The 16,480-nt window shown below is 47.6% G+C and overlaps 1 protein-coding gene across 2 annotated transcripts in view; it reads left to right on the top strand.

Moving 5' to 3' along the window:
- Nucleotides 1–173: 173 nt before the first annotated feature.
- ZCCHC14 (zinc finger CCHC-type containing 14) overlaps nt 174–16,480 on the top strand; it is a 50,946-nt gene continuing 34,639 nt past the window's right edge. For both annotated transcript variants that reach the window (XM_035336631.1, XM_035336630.1), the window contains exons 1-2: nt 174–760; nt 13,422–13,545. In XM_035336631.1, coding sequence (XP_035192522.1) covers nt 197–760; nt 13,422–13,545 — 688 coding nt within the window. In that variant the 5' untranslated portion in view covers nt 174–196. The remainder of the gene's footprint in view (nt 761–13,421; nt 13,546–16,480) is intronic.

The following is a 16,480-nucleotide window of genomic DNA, read 5'->3' as shown; positions in this document are numbered from 1 at the left end:
GGGGAGGGGGGCCCGGCCCGGCCCGGCCCTGCCCGCCGCCGGGGGCTGCCCCTCACCGCCGGGCCCCCTGGGCCCCCCTCGGCGAGGAGGGGGCCGGGCGGGGGCCGCGGGGCCGGCGGGCCTGCGGGTTCCCCTCGGGGCTCTGCCCGCGGTCCCCCGGGCGAGCTCGGTGCGGGCCGGGGCCCGTCGGAGCACGATGGTGGAGAAGCGGTGCCCGCGGCTGCAGCGGGACGGGGTGTACCGCTGGTTCTCGGAGCTGCCGTCGCCTCAGCGCGTGGAGTTTCTGTGCGGCCTCCTGGACCTGTGCATCCCCCTGGAGCTGCGCTTCCTGGGGGCCTGCCTGGAGGACCTGGCCCGCAAGGACTACCACTCGCTGCGCGACTCCGAGATCAAGGCCAACAACCCGGCCGACCTGGGCAGCCTGACCAACCTGACGGACGAGGTGGTGCGCAGCAAACTTCTCGTGTCGCTCGCCCTGCTGGGCTCTGCCCACCGCGAGGCGGCCGGGGTGCTGTTCCGCACCCTCACGCACATCGACTCGGTCATCAACAACTATGGGCTGCAGCTCAACGAGGGCCGCACGGGGGACGAGTTCCTGTTGCTCTTCACCATGGCATCCAACCACCCGGCGTTCAGCTTCCACCAGAAGCAGGTGCTGAGGCAGGAGCTCACCCAGATCCAGAACATCATGGCCAGCACCAGCAAGAACCCCAGCACCTCTGCCCTCAACACCATGGCAACCTACCCCGGCTGCCACAAGGTGGGTAGCCGGCTTTCACGTGCCGCCGTGGCCTTGCTGCGGGGCTCTCGGTGCCGTCAGCTCGGATTTTAAACCTCCCTTCTTCCTCCTAGCGCAGGCGTTCCGGTAGTAAATGGCAGCCTGGGAGGCTGGCAGAGATTGCTCGCCTGGATGGTGATGGGGGCGGCCAACTGCAGGTGGGGAGTTGGAAAAAAAAAAAGGTGTGTGGAGTTTTTTTGCAGGCTCGAGGCACTCGTTGGGAAGGGATTCCCAAAAGGATGGCCAGGCAGCAGTGTAAATGTTAACTGACTGCTCCTGGTCGTGCTTATGCTGGGGGGGCTGCCCTGCCAATCGCATGGAAGACCGGCGATTTAGTAGGGAAAACATACATCTCATGTCTCTGGACACTGGAGCAAGCATCTGGTTAAAAACATTTCCCTCAAAGAAGCTGGAAGGGAGAGTCAGCTTTGGAAGTAGCTGTCCAGTGGCAAAGGCGCCTTGGTGGGTCTGGGTTTTGGTTAGGCAGATGTGGTGGCCGACGGTTAGGGTTTGATGCTAAACATCAAGAATCGTGATGGCCATGTGTGGTCGCGGATCTCCCCGTTATTGATCCTGGTGTCAGTGGTTCGCCATCGTTAGCTCGCTGTTCGCTCATCCAGTTGCCAGCAATTAAGCTAGGCAGTAAGGTTTTAAGACCTGCTGTTAGCCGTGAGATGTGTTACTGACCACTAAGTGCTCTTCGCCTGCTACCAATCAGGGAGTCCAGCCGGCTCATCGCCTGAATGTCGCCTGCTTGGAAGTTCCAACCAAGTCCCAGGTCAGCGGGTGCGTGCGATCGGCTAACGGGCTGCAGCTTTTGAGGATGTCCTGGCTCAGGCAGCAGATAACCAGCTGCCCTTCTGTTGGGCAAGGTGCTGCCTACCTGGGGGCTACCAATATCATCCTCAATAAAGCTGTTGCTGAGGGCTCAGTGGAGGTTCCATTCAAGTTAGGCATCACATCTGCCTGAGACAATTTTTTTGCTTCCCCGAATACAAATTTTCTTCCATCTTTATGCTTTTTGGTACTGCTGCTTTAAGTTTAAGCTTTGGATGAGTATTATTAAACTTAGTGTTTCTCCTTTTACCTTCCCCTCCTGTGTCTTTAAACTGTGCTCGTTTCTGACCCTTTCCTTGAAGGGGAAAGAAGCAGAGTGGGGGAATGCCTCCCTGCTCAGTTTAAGCCTGAATGTGAATAAAATATAGATGGAAAGGCTACTTCGTGCAGGACGTAAAAGGCTATAATTAAAACCAGAACGAGCTTCCTTACAGACAGCTAACTGCTTGCAACTTCCCTTATTAAAAGCTGCGTGGACCCCGGGTTTGAAAGGGAGGATTGTAAGTCCCTTAGGAGTTTGCCCAAAATAAGACGAGCAGAAAAGATGAATTTGCACAGGCAGCAGTGCTTTTCTGGAGTATCCTTTCAAAGCTTCCCAAACAGCGCTCGTTCCGCGCGGCTGAAAAACTCCGGCGCTATTTAAGTCAATCTAAGATGGACGGAGGATCCATCCTTCCATTTCTCCTGCCAGCAGGAAAGTGCACGGTACAGTCACTTGCTTGTTTTTTCTTCTGAGCACGTCGAAGGCTTGTCTCTTCAGGGTTGTCTCTTCAATACACATGCTATTTTTTTTTAGAAGCCGGTTTTGAAGAAAACCGGTAGCTAAACATAGACCGAGTTCAGAGGGAAGCAGAAGAGGTGATTTTGCTTTCCCTCTTCTGAATGTGCGTTCTGTTTGCACAGATGCAGATTTCCTTTTTTTTTTTTTTTAAAGGTTGTTGAACTTTTTAGATGTTGATAGCTGGGGGATTTTGCTACTTTTAGTGTAAGCAGTTGGCTTGAAACGCAACTTGGATGAAGTAAGTGGAAAAAAAAACGTCTTTCTCCATTCAGCCCCGCTTAAATATGCACAAATAAATTCCAGCGCCGTGCGCTTGGATCTTGTGATTGTTACCAAGTTATGTTGTGACAATACTTGTGTTGTAACATCACCTAGAGAAAAACAATGCAGATGGCAAGAGAAAGTGAGCTGCCCTGGGCTGCTGCCTGCCAAGTCCCGCGCTCTTCATCCGAGCTGGAGGAGAATTTCTTCCCTGGAGCCAGCGCTTTCTCGTCACTCTTGCTGCTTTACTACGGCTTGAGCTACGCTGAGCTGATCCCTGCAGTCAGCGCCGTGTGTAGGGCTGTGTGAAGGCTGCTCCCGAACTCTCAAGCGTGAGTCTGTTCGAGCTCAGCCTTCGGGAAGGAGCTGGAGAAGTGCTCCTGAGAAGCTGTCAGGAGCTGGGTGTGCGGTGGCATGCAGATAGGGAGCTCTTTGTGACCAGGGCTGCTTATCCTTCAGCACGTCCCTTGTGCTGCGTGCGGGGATAGGGACTGGTGTGTGTGATCACCCCTTTCTCTGTGTAACTAGAAGTCTGTTCACATTCTTGATGAGTTACATATAACTTGTTTTTTTTTTCAGGGAGAAGTGACAAAAAAGCACTTAGTTACTGAACAGTGCTCTTAGTTCACTTTGCAGAAACAAATGGAAACATTCTCCTCCTGCAGTCCGTCCCACTAAAATCTGACCCAACTTGGTCCGAGCTACAACTTTTTTCCAGAGGATTGCAGCTTGCGGTCCTCCTCCCATCCCTCATCTCTTTCAAATATTGCGGTAACGTCTCTCCAAAAATACTCTGTATAATTAGTCAGGTGCGACCCGGTGATACAAAATTACTGCCCAGATGTCCTGATTCAGGTTGCTTTGGGGTAGGTAACAACCCTTCGAGCTGGTTAGCGATGCAAATTGCTGCTTCTTTGTTGCCGGGCTGCTGCAGTTGCTGAACGCAAGGAGACTCGAAACAGCTGCCGTCAGTTTTTGGTTTAACTTTGGATTTAACTGTACAGGAAAGGATGGCTCGAAGTAGGTCAGTAATTATTAGATGCACGGTTTCTGCTTGATGGTACGAAGTGAACGTGAAGTTTCTCCGAAGGAGGGAGAAAGCTGCCCTCTGTACAACAGCAAACTGTCAGAAAATGACGACTTCTGCCCCTTGGCCTGTATTTTCTCTTGGTTTTGCACGGTGTTAATGCTTGCGTGACTCAAGGCATGGAGTCTTCAAACTTCTACGTAGGCATACAATCCAAGGTTGCTCTATGTTTTTTACGAACAAATGGTGCAAGTTGTCTCCAGATGAAGCCCAGGCATACATCTCAAGCACCTTTTAAACCCTTTGTTACTAGACTAACCATAATGGGTTTATTTTTTAACCAAAAATGATGCAACTGAGAGTTTTCAGGCCGTTCCTGTGCCTAGGAATGTCTTTATTCAGCTGTCTTTGGTACCTTTGCCACAAAGGCAGAGTGCTTTTCTTGTCGGCAGTCAGAGCCCAGCATCTGAAGGCTCTCTTCTGCGCGGTGCTGGGAGCTGCGGGCGGCTGCTCTCTTGGCAGAGCTGGAGCTGGACGTGTTGGAGCAGATCACAACCGGGAGCCAAATGTCTCCTGCCACACGTGTGCGCATCCAGCTGCGGGCACAGCAAATGGTCACTGCTGGGTTAGTGCCCCACAGGGAGGGAAGAAGTCTCAAAGCTGTCTCCAAACACCTTCTATTTCAACTGTGGGTGAAAATGTAGGGCTCATTCGTTCTTGGTTGGTTTCTGGGCTCTAGCGATGCTGTCTTTACACAACCCCTTACTCTTGCCATGTAGATAATGATCACCAGGACCTGCTTGGACTCTGGAACTCATCTAGGCACGATACGAATCTCTGCATGGGCTGATGTTTTCTGTGAGGTCTAGTATCAGCCAGTAACACTGAGCACATCCCCTCCAGAAAAAGAGGGGAAGTGATTTGTGAATCTGCCACCTTGTGTTTCTCAGAGTTGCTTAATTCACTCAGGAAGGCCGTTGCGTAAAGCAAGGGAAGCAAGATGAAGCTTTGGCCCCTTGGCTCCCTCTCTGCTGGCTGTGAGCTCCCCAGGCAGCGCTCTGGTTGTGGCTTCGGCTGCAGAAGCAGGGTCATAAATAGCAGGAGGTCGGACTGCTTGTTTGCAGCTCAGAGGAAACAGGAGTCGGTGACGCTGCACTTCGGGGCTGTTTCGGGTTGAGGTCTGGTGAATGGGAAGAGGGGCTCCTGCCCAGTCAGCTTCCAAATACTGCACCCGTGTCTATTTCCAGTTTATGGCATAAGATGCTATTTTTCACCTGCGTTAATTCCGTAGGCTCATCTAAAACCTAGAAATAACTGAAGGGTGGGGACCGGAGCTGTGCAGAGCTGGTGGTCTGTTTCAGGTACCTTCGCTGTTTTCTCTGCACCGTTGGCAGTTCAAGTTCCGTCTTCAAAAATCCCCAGATTTTATTTCATCTGTGGAATGATGAGCTGGAAAAATACTACTTGGTAGGTCGGAGCAGAGTCCTCACAGCCCTCACAGAGTAAGCAATCCAGCTGTTAAGTGATCTGTCAAGTGCCATTAGGGCTTTTGTGCTAACTTTGTAGAGATGGAATAAATGATGGAAACGCTACATTTTAGCTTCCTGACCAAGAGAAGATATTTTACAGCTTTAGCAGATGACCACGTTAATGGCCATTGCCAGCTAGAACTAGGTGTTTAGTCATCGATACCGGTAGTTGCTCTCGTAGGCATGCTTGCATTTTCAAAAAGAGGTGAGACTCAACCTGGGGAGCTCCAGAGGCAGCCTCCAGCTGGTGATGGATCCCAATCCTTCACGTGCATTCAGTGTTCTGGGCACTTGAGGCAACGTGGATCACGCGCACCTACTGATACTCCAGTTAAGGAACATGAGGTTTCCAGTTCTGTCTCATTTCTCACCGGTACCCTTGTTTGGAAGTTGTATCCAGCTTGGTTAACGTGATTCCGTCTTGGACCTGCGATGATTTCAGAAATGAGCTCAGAATATAAGGGAATCCTTGGAAGACGGGGGTCTCATGCACTAATGGCATTCGTTACCACCAAATTCATTTTCCATAATCATACGACGTTGTGTGATGAACCTGATTTTGAGGATCTAAATGAGTTTGCTTGGAAAATGGACTTCACAGCCAAACATCAGGGGCAGGGCAGCCAAAAAAAACCCCACCGCACTTGTGTGGAGCCAATAATGTTTTTTTCCGTGAGCTGTTTTCCCTTTTTTTTTTTTGCGCGGGCTGAATGAAGTTTTGTTTCAGGCGAGCGTTCCGCTTCTCTTCTTATTTACTCTGCTCTCGCAATGACCTGGTAAGCGTCAGTCGTCAACCAGACGACGCTGAAGGAGGCCTCATCTCTTGTGGAACAGAAGAATGCCTACCAGGAGGTGCTGTGCGTTTTGAACCGGATGGAATCAGCGCCCAGGCTGTGTGCGGATCCTGCTGGGAAAAGCAGAGCCAGCAGCAGCTAACCACACCTAACAGGCATTCCAGTGTCTGACTTCAAAGGTGCTGAACAGCATCCTTGTTTGGCAGTATTTAACCCTATGGTTTAGGTTTGTTTTTTTTTTTTAAAAAAGCCTGAATTGCTAAAGCTGAGATCCTGTGATCCTTTCGGTAGTTATTAGGCACAGGCAGTGCCTGTTCCCAGCAGGCTGGAGCTCTGCTTGTGCCTTGGGACTTGTCGGTGCTGCCGTACCTGTGATCGTTCTCTTAAACAAGCTGTGGCAAAGAGCAGTTTAGTCCCGTTGCTGTGATTATCCAATAAGTGTTTGAAGGGATAAACTTTTTAACAGGTGTCCAGGCCAACATGGAGCTTCAAGATTTTTGCAGATAGCTCCAGTAGTCCAAAACCAAGATCAGTTGCTTAATTAAAATTAAGCTCTTCCTCTTCAAGACCTGCCAAATCACGATGATAAGTAGTAAAAGTGAAGGCTGCTTGCGTGTAATATGAATTCTTTGCCGTGAGCGGTTTTGTTATTTAGGTGGGTGCTGAGGAGGGGAAGGGGGGAGAAATCCAGGTCGGTGGACGCGACTTGTCAAATTCCTTCTGCCGACCTCGTTCATTTGGCGATGCTGCAGGAGAGACCGGGGTGACAATGAACACTCCTACCGGGGAAATGCTTGTGGCCTTGTTGCTTGGGCTACAGTCCTGCAGATCTTAGAATTGCCTCTGCCTGTCCCTTTTCCTCCAAATATACGTCCGTGCCCCGTGGTGGCAGTTTCCCACCCCTGCAGTGGCAACACAAGCTCAGCAGCTCCAAGTCAGCAATGTTGACGTTGTAAAGGCGCGTGGCGTGAAGGACAAAGGGGTCGGCCCATGCTGCACTCTGAATCCTTGGGAAGTTTAAGGTAATCTTCCCTTCTGGCGACTGCTTTTAGCTTTTGGGAGCGTTCAGATGAGGAGGCAGGGATGTACTGGTACATCACTTGGGATGCTGAGCAGGATGGGTTCCAAGGGCTGACCGTACAGAGCTCCGTGTTTTGCCTTTGAGGTCTTTTTGCTGGTTGCTTGGTTTGTAAGGTTCCAACTTGAATTGTTTTCCTTCAAAGCAAAGAAGAAAACACCTATCTTGTCATCTGGCTCTTCTGAAATACGCGAGGTGCGCCCCGAGGCTAGACTTGAAGAGCCCTGCGCTAGCGGCGTGGGTGAGCTGCTTGCACTCGCGTCCTGCCCCGTAAGTTACAGCAAACCGTGCAAGATCGGGTAGATGAAACAGGCTGTTCTGTAGCTTACTAAACTAATACTTTTTAAAAGTTTTCTCTCCGAGTTTTTCCCATCAGAGTTGAAGCTTTAACTCACAGAGCATCTCTTCAGCAGGAAATCCCCCATCCTCCGCCTGTTTGGCAAGCTCCTGTGGTTGACTATTGGAGATTGCTCAGTGGTAGCAAAAAAAATGCTGCATTAGCTAAAAGTAAAGAGTTCTGAAACCAGACTGCTGCTTTGTTTGTTTGGCTTATGGGGTAAATGCTCATCTTTGCACAAAATAGTTGCCAGGTGTCTGAAGTGTTCCTTGTGGCCACCTCAAATGGCATTCAAACATAGCACGCGGTAATTAAGGTCCAGTTACCGCGCAGCAGATTTATATTCCTAGTATGAAAGTATTCATAATTCTTCAAGCAAAGGATTTTTTAGTGGAGCTCAGTCTATAAAACACAATTCCGACTTTTTCGGTCCATCTGCTCTAGTGAATTTGTGGCGGAGCCTTGTAGCAGGTGCGTGATTATCCTGTAGTATTTAAGTACTGCATGCCTCATTTCATTCCAGTAATGGTCTCATAGCACAAAAGCAACCAATCTATTATCCTGTTTTATTGTGAAGAGCCTCTTCACCCTTTAGAATTCAAAGACGGATACCTTTTCTACCAGCTTCCTATGAGAATAGGTGCGGGACCTTTTGTTTCTTTTGAAAAACAGGGACGCATCTGACCCGATTCTGGTGCTTCTTTTTTTGATGGACACCCTCAGAACTGCGTGAATTTCTAGCACGTAGCACTTCCAGCTGCGTTTAGGTTCACCAAAGCAACAAAAAGCATCTAAATTTGTGCTGAGGACTTCACGAGGTATGTGAAAGGCTGGGGATGTCTGTGGGAGTTCCTTAAACATTCTTGGGGCAGATCGGTACGACCCTGGAAAAGGCGAATTTCTTAAAATTCGGTGAGTTCTGGTGTGGAGCACGCAGAAGTAGAAGCAGAACTGGTGCCTGAGGCTACGCTTTCACAGGCAGCTGGGCACACCAATGGCTTGTTGCTGCTCCATCCTGCTCCTTCTGGCTTTGCAGTCTCACTTGCTTTTGGCCTGCACGTCCCTGCGTTGCTTGCTGCTCTTTCTGGCTCAGACTTGATCTGTTGAACAATCTCTGCGCTGGCAGACTGACACTGGAGCGTTAGCAATGCATTTCTTTTTTCAGATGGTTTGGGAACCTGAGTTACGTATCTGCGTTGGCAAATAGCTTATCTGCCTAAGCACGCAGGGGCTGTATCCTTGCCATCAAGCTTCTGCTGGAGCATTTAAGACCTTGGTGTTAACCTCAAACTAAGCTGCTGTTAATGCTCACTAATATGAAACTCGCAGGAGTCAACGGAGGTGACTGTTTTCTCCCTAGAACTGAGTATTCCAATTCCTGGGTGCACTCTCGCCTCTTATCTGCTCCAACCTGAAGCACGAGGACCAATTTTAACGGTGAAAACCATTTTTGAGAGGGGAATTCCAGTGGCAAGCAGTGGCAGAAGCACTTCTCTGCCGGACTTCCCCAGTACTTCGCTGGCCATTTCTGAAAAGCAACCAGCACGTGAACAACTCCTGCACAACGAACTGGAGGATGTGACCCTGGGTGGCTTTCAGCTGCAGCCACAGCATCTTGCTTAACTGACTTTGTTCTTAAATCTTGTTCACCTTTTTCCCGTGTAACGCGTGACCTAAATTTCATGCCTAAATAGGTGTAGAAAAGGGCATTTTATCCCACTTAATTTTTTGAGCGAGTTCTGCGCTCGGATCCTGTATCATTGTTTCCTTGAATTATAGGTCAGGTTACGTTGTAGGTAGCAAGCCACGTTGATTTGTTAGTGTTGGCTCCGTTTCAAACTAAGTCAGCAAATACTTTGCTATTAAACCGTATATTTTCTGCGTCCTGTTCAGTTATTCTTAAAAGGAACGCGTGATTGTTGCTTTGGTTTTCGAAAAAAACCAATCCTCACCGCATTGTTTGACCTCTATCAATCCTGTTCTTTTTATGAGAGGCTTTCCTGTATTAAACAGCTGCTCGGCGCTGTCCCTGGGGAGCACAGCTAACGCTTCCTGAGTCTGGCTTCAGAGATTTTGCATTTTTTTTGTGTTGACTTCAGCCGTCCTGCTGTCTTGCTGGTGGCAGAGCCCAGTTGAGGCAGCAGTCACTGAAAGAGAAGCGGCACCTGCTGAGGTGGCTGCTCCTGCTCGTTTTGTTACGTGGTCCTTGCTTTCTGCTGGGTGAAGGGTTCAGGAGAGCTTTCCAGAACCTGTTTTCTCTTTCTGGAACCTGTTTTCTCTTCCCTAAGAAAAATCTGTGCCTGTTGGTGCTTCTGGTGCCGAGGAGGAAATCACCGCGCTCCGCCGAAAAAGGCATTTGGCAGCTAAAAGGGGGAAAAATGTGATAATGGTTGAAGGTCTGGCAGTGACTTCTGATACCTTGACATATTTGATATCCTCAGCCTGCGAGGCCAAAGCAGTCGTTCCTGTTCCTGGCTAACCTTTGGGGGCTTTGGGGGCGATGTGATCTGGGGTGCGTGCTGGGAAGGATGCGCTCGTCGTAGCTGATCTTGCTAACGTCTTCCTTGCTATGGAGCGTGAGGCACAGAAAGCCTGGGTTGAACCTCAGCCAGTCACTGGGGAGGAATTTTCCTTGTTAGTATTGAGTGTGGCTACTACTTTAACTTGAAATTCAAGAGACAGGCTAGCTTTTTAACCTGGAAAATCAAAATTTAGCTGTCAGCCAGGTGCCCTGCTATGGAGGGAGTGGGCACAAACATGGAGTTAAGTAAAATAAGGCTCAAGGATATCTTCTGCACCCATTTGAGAGCATCTTCGGGAGTCACCGGGTGAGCCCACAGGCCACTGATGGCGAGCCAAGCTGTAATAACCTAATGAAGGAGGGGATGTGTGCGTCACAGGGCTCTTCTCCCCGTCCCTTCACAAAACGCAGTGCCAAGTCTGGAAATAGGTGTAATGAAGAATCTTTTATTGCTTTATCTCTCCAGGATCGCTGTTGTATTTGATTAGTCTTCATGGCCTGTTTCTGCTAATGAGCTCCGAAGGAGTTTCATTTGAAAATCCAGAGTCTCCTCTTCAAACGTCTGATGCGGTGACCCCTTAGACCTTGAATGATTTGCGACTGTTTCTGCTTTTATAGCATGTCACTTCTGTGGTTTGTGAAGATACACAGCCTGCCTATTTCTGTCTTCTGTGAAAGTTAGTGCCTTGCTGCGGACTCTTACTGCTCGGGAAAGCAAGCCTTTAGCAGTTCTGGAACAGCAGATCCTTATTCTTTAATGGCCTCCCGTCTGTCTTGAGAGATTTTAGAGCCTAAAAGGTCCAGAGCTCAAACCCCGACGCTCACCGGAATGCCCTGCTTTATTTAGAAACTAGTTCCTTGTTAGAAATTCTGGTTTTAATCAGGAGTTGGTGCTCAGCCCAAGGCAGGGGTTGCAGCAGCGTTTGGATACGGTGAATATTCCTCCTAGAAGTTGCCTAAAATTCAGTTTTTGGTTCGGTGAAGTCCTTCCTGGGCATCTACTGTTAATCTTTCATGAGTGTTTCTCCCAGCCCTCCAAGGACAGTAACTTCGGCGGTTCACAGCTGATGGATTGTTCCCGTGTTTTGCTTGGCCTCCTTTTATAAAAGAAAGCTGTTATATCTTTGGAAATAAATCTCTGATTTGCGAAATATTTTTCATTAATTCACTTTTCGTAAACAAATCCGAACCTTCGCGGCATTGGTATGTTTAAGTCAGTGGAAAAAATGATTTGCAGCCTGGAACAAAAGTTTTGAGCAGGCGGAGATTCGCTTGGTTATAACACCATTCAGCTCGCTAACGAAGGGCTCCATTTGGAACTAATCAGGGCTTTGTGATTGTTCTAGGCCAATTTGAAGCTGCTTTGCTTTGAAGTGCGCCTGAATCCGAAAGTATATGAGCTCAGTCGGGACATATGGGCTAAATTAATCTCTACCAAGCACACAAAAATTAAATCTTCACGGAAAGAATGGGAGGTTATTTATAAACAAAATGCAAATTTCCAACTCCACGTGATGCCTGTTGGAGGGACCATGGAGAGAAGGGAACGCAAGGTATTTACTCATAGATTGCGATGAAAACTGCTTGTTTAGAGACTTCTCTGAAACCACGTGGCTATGTTCTTCTTCGCTTTCAGGTACAATTTCTGTGTGCTGATAGTTCTGAACGTTTGGGATCTGGTTATTCCGGATAACATAGTCTTGCCTGAATCTCATTTTGGAGCTTTCTCTGATATTTAGTTGCCCTCCTGAATCCTTCCCTTGCCAGGAGGACGGTGGTGACATTGCTCAGCCCGCTGGAACTTCCTCTCAGCAGCAATCCGCTGGAGTGAGTTTAATGAGCTCCAGGAAAGAAACAGTGTGAGATAAGCTCTTTGGAAAGGGCTGACTTTGGCAAGGAGACTTAAATTATCTCCCCATTCCTTCAGGCTTAACATTTAATTGGTCCTCTTTTTAATGCGTGAGCTTGATGCTAGTTTTTTTTTGTTGGTGAAAAACTGCTAGAGAAGTGTACAAATAAACTTCTTGGATCAGAAAGCAGACTGAAGTGCTGAAGGGGGTCTGGTGCTTGTAATCCTGCTTTCTTCTGGCGCTCATCTGTCTTTCTGGATTGATTTCTTTGGTGCACATGTAAGCTTTTTTATGAATGCAAGTACACCAAATCTGCCACTCGTGCTCCTGCCTTAAAATGTGCATACAGGTCTCTGAATGTCAGCCTCTAAATGGAGCTGACAATAGCTAATTGTATAAAATCAGGAGATGCTATTTTTGACTCGCATTGTGGATTCTGACTGATGTCGATCTGTAAGGCTAATGGCAGGGTGAGCGAAGGGTTGTTCTAAGGGTACGTTGTGCCAAGTAACCAGGGTCTGAGGGAGCCGGGAACTAGTCTTGGTGTTAGTTCCCATCAGCGAAGGGTAGTCATATCAAGATGCAGACTTTCTCCTGTGCTAGGTGAAAGGCTAAAACCCCCGTTCAGTTCTAATCACAGCTCCTCGTGCTATAGGATTTCACGTTAATTCACAAAGTGGCAATTGAAACCCAAGCAGTGCATCAGTATGAGTGCTGCCGGTAGCCTTAACTACCTCTTCCAGCTGCTTACACCCTCGTGCTCGGTGCTGCTAATGTGCATCCACTTCTGCTTTTCATTACCTAGAAAACAAGAGAGTAATTGCCTTGCTTATGAGGCAGGCGTTGAATGTTTGGCCACAAGTAATCGATGTTGTTGTGATGCTGCATAATCGTGAATGGCCTCGTGGACAGCAGCGGAGGCGGGCAGTGTTTGGGTCTGCTTTTTCTGATGACTTAGGTTTGTTGCTGTAGTCTTAAGTAATGGTGGCCATAGGTTTTTTATAATAAGTAATAGGTTTCTTATGCTAAAGGCAGCTTGTAAGGTACGCATCGGGCCGTGAAGTCAGTTTTGATGATGCAGCCTACTGCTCGGGCATCCTTTGTGCACTTCTTCCTTGAAATATGATCGTGATAGCAGTCTTTCAAACGGCAAAGAGAAGAATTAGCTTTTCTCCAAATTGGACTTTTGTTCCTTGCAATCCATGTGGAAATGCTTTGAAATGCCTTCAGTCTGCATCTGTGCAGTTGGATGGCATAACAGGAAAATGACTACTGCTTTTCAGGAGCCCTTTTTCCCCCAAGTTTTCTTGCTGAGGAGTTACGAGCTGCAGCGCAGGGAGGTTAACGGGCCTGCAATATCTCCGCGATTGACTGCTGTGTGACTATTGTTTAAAAAAGAATTATACTTTAAGTAGCTTTATAGATTATCTTGGCTAATCTAGATTTGTGAATAGCTGCTGACTAAAACAACTTCCCTGAACTGTTACTTGTGGAATATCAATAGTGACGCCGCTGGGTTGTGGAAGTGTACGTCTCGCTGCCTTCAAAGCAGCCCTGTTCACCCTGGAGGAACGTGCGGTGTTTGAGCACCTCCGTTTATTAAACTGGATTTTTGTTTTTCTTTCCAGGTCACTCCAAGGTCCGAGACCCCCATAAACAGTGTCAGTAACAGTTTGGAAAACGTCCTACATACATCAACACATTCCATTGAGGAGTCATTACCCAAGAGGCCTTCAGGGAAACACTCCAAAGGTGTGTCCTTTTCTGCATGCCTACTTCCCACGGGGGAAAGAATTTCTATCTCTTTGCGGCCACTGGCATTTAATCGATTGGAGACTGGAGTTTTGCTACTGTAATTCTGGCTTGGGTTGAGCGAAGGAAGTCAGAAGGGCAGTTTTTAGGAAGTGTTGCAGTACCGGCGAAAAATGGTCAGCGAGAGACAAGTACGCTTATTCTGCTGGGAAATAAGCAGGAATGTTGCTTGTGGGTTGAAATACCAGCTGGCCTCTCACCGAGTGCTGTGTTCTCAGAGTGAATCTCTGACACTCCATCTCTCATCCTCATCTTAGCAGGTTATATCTTGGATGGAGTGTAGGGTGATGCGTCGCCTTACTGAAGAGAAGGTGTTTAAAGGAGAAGCTAGGCTGCCACTTGCTGCTGCTTTACTCTTGGTTCCCAAGAATGTTTAAATAAGAAACTGGGGAAAAAAGAGGGACGTATAGCAGAGCTGGAGCTTTTCTCAGCACGCTTTTGCCTCCTCACTTCCAACCTCAAAACACTGAATGTCTGTACACAATAACTCTTTTATTTTTGACATGTTACATTGCTTACTGACCTGGCTAAAAACGGGGCTTAAATTTGAGATAATAAGTATGCATTTGGTTTCTACGCTCTGAATATAAATATTAAAACATCTAGGTTAAACAAAAATGCTCTTAGTCACATCTTAATCCATTCAAAAAGCACTGTGAAGCCAGGATGTTCTTGAAACTGCAAGCTGCTGTTTGTGGAGTCGAGCTTTTGTGAACTCTTGGTAGAGTTAATAAAAATAGCTCTACGGTAGAATTAATGCAGGTGAAACACCATCACATCAGCACTAGTGCTTTGCCTTCAAATGTCATTAGAAATGTTGTCACAGACCACGTCAATTGTTCCTTGATTGGCAGTTGGTTTTCAGAGTTTTGCTTCCTTGTCCGCCACCGGCTTGCTGCATCACCTTGCAAACAAAAATAGCTTAATACAACTTACGCCTTGGAATTCTTGATCATAATTTGTCTTCCACTTTGTGTGGAAGCAGAGGATCTGATACGGTTTGGAAACGGTTAAGCATCCCAAGGAAATGTCGTTAACTTGCCTCTGCTGGACCTCCTTTTGTGACATACTCAACTATAATCCCAAGAGCTGTAAGTAGCAATCATTTTTTTACAGCAGAATAATGCTGTAAGTAGCTATTTCTCCAGCTGTAAAAGCTATCAGGATAGAAAAAAAAATGCAACACTAAGCAGAAGCATGGCTAGGATGGTGGCTTTCATCTGATAAAAATAGGACAAGGTTCAACACTGTTTTCATTTGTACTCAGTGATTGCTGTTCCAGTACTATATACGCCAAGATTAGTCATGGTACGCTGTGAAAATTAATTATGTTTTCCTCTGATCTGTTTTTCCCTTATAGGATACCTGCTTCGTTTTCAGGGAGCGTAGTTTTTTTAATTTAGAGATTGCCTTGGTGGTAGCTGGTAAAAGGAGCCGTGGAACAAATAGAGTTGTTTTTACTACCTGATACTCTGCTTTCTGGTTCACCGGCAGCAAAAATTACTTCTGAGTTCTCCTGGATCTATGACAGTCTGTGTGGCGGTTCTTCTTCAGCCTGGAGTACAACTGAAGGTTGCATGGCAGCCTGGGGCCACCACGGAGCTTCTACAAGTTTCTAATTCTCTTAGCAAATAGCAATCTCCCAATTTAGTAGGAACTGCTATTTTTTTTAACCTGGAGTGCATGAAATTCGGTTACAAGCATAGGGGTTGGACAGGTTGCTTGACCAGTTGCATAATTCCAAAACAAGGCTCACTGGCAAACATCAACACATCTTGAAAGGACATTTTCTTGCTTGTGGCCAGAAATAGCGAGCTGCTTGAGTTTGTCATTCTTGGCCAAGTGCTAGAGCTGGAGGTGTCTCGGTTAAAAAGGCTGTGGCTGAAGCAGAAGAAAAATGAGAGGTCTCACTAACGATGCACTATCCGTTGTGTTGGATTAGAGACAGAGCTTGCATTAATCCGATGAATGGTTTTAATCCTGACGTGTGGAAATTCAGTGCTATCCCTTACTGGGGCTGTAGCAGAGCAGTGAGGAGCCTTGTAGTAGGCAAGGCATGAAAGCCATCAGGGGCTGTATTTTCCCTAATCCACGCCTTGAAATGACCTTTTAGGTTCAAATATTTCATCTTTTGCTATGGGAAAGAGCTGAGGAACAGGGTATACTGCTGAGTACCCTAACAAACTGGTGTAGGTCCGCATGCACGTGTGTTTGCGTTAAGCGGCTGGCTAGAAACATTCACGCGTGCTTGGCCTCGAAGCTTGTCAAATATTCAACTTCTGAATAATCGCACCGTCCTAGCTGCACCGAGTATTGCTGTCTGGGGAAACAAATGTTTAAAACGAGCAGCAGGCTGGGAGCCCATATCCTGCACCTTTCATCTCGAGGCCCCTCTTTGGGATTGCTGTCAGGCGTTGGCGTGGTGGTGGCCCCTGTATAGCAAAAGTCACCGATTTCTCTCTGCTGCTCATCCAGTCTCAGCTAAAGCCATTTTAGCTGAGCCATCTTCTGTACCTGTTGACATTAGCATGTCAGGAATCGGCTTTATCTAAACTTTCATAAAATGAAGTTAAAAGGTCGAGCCTGTGCAAGTTGTATGAGTACAGATGGGCATTGGCGTACTGGCGTAAGTCTCTTGGGAAGTCAAATAGCTGGAATTTGCAATAGTAATGTGCTTTTTTCTTATTTATGGTCAGTGACTTTGGATCATTTGAATTTGTTTTCACAGATGTGGAAGTAATCGTAACTGGAGGTAGCTTTGGGAAGTGGAGCCCTTCAGTCCTCTCAGGGACTAGCTATCGTTTTTGTGCTTGTAAGCTGCAGGCAGGTTTATTTACAGGCTTGAAGGTACTGACAGATCGCGCTGGGCAAGGAG

The sequence above is a fragment of the Oxyura jamaicensis genome, chromosome 11 (assembly GCF_011077185.1).
Source record: "Oxyura jamaicensis isolate SHBP4307 breed ruddy duck chromosome 11, BPBGC_Ojam_1.0, whole genome shotgun sequence".
Taxonomy (NCBI): Eukaryota; Metazoa; Chordata; class Aves; order Anseriformes; family Anatidae; genus Oxyura; species Oxyura jamaicensis.
Note: the sequence above shows the minus strand (reverse complement) of the source record. Positions and strands in the feature narration are given on the sequence as shown.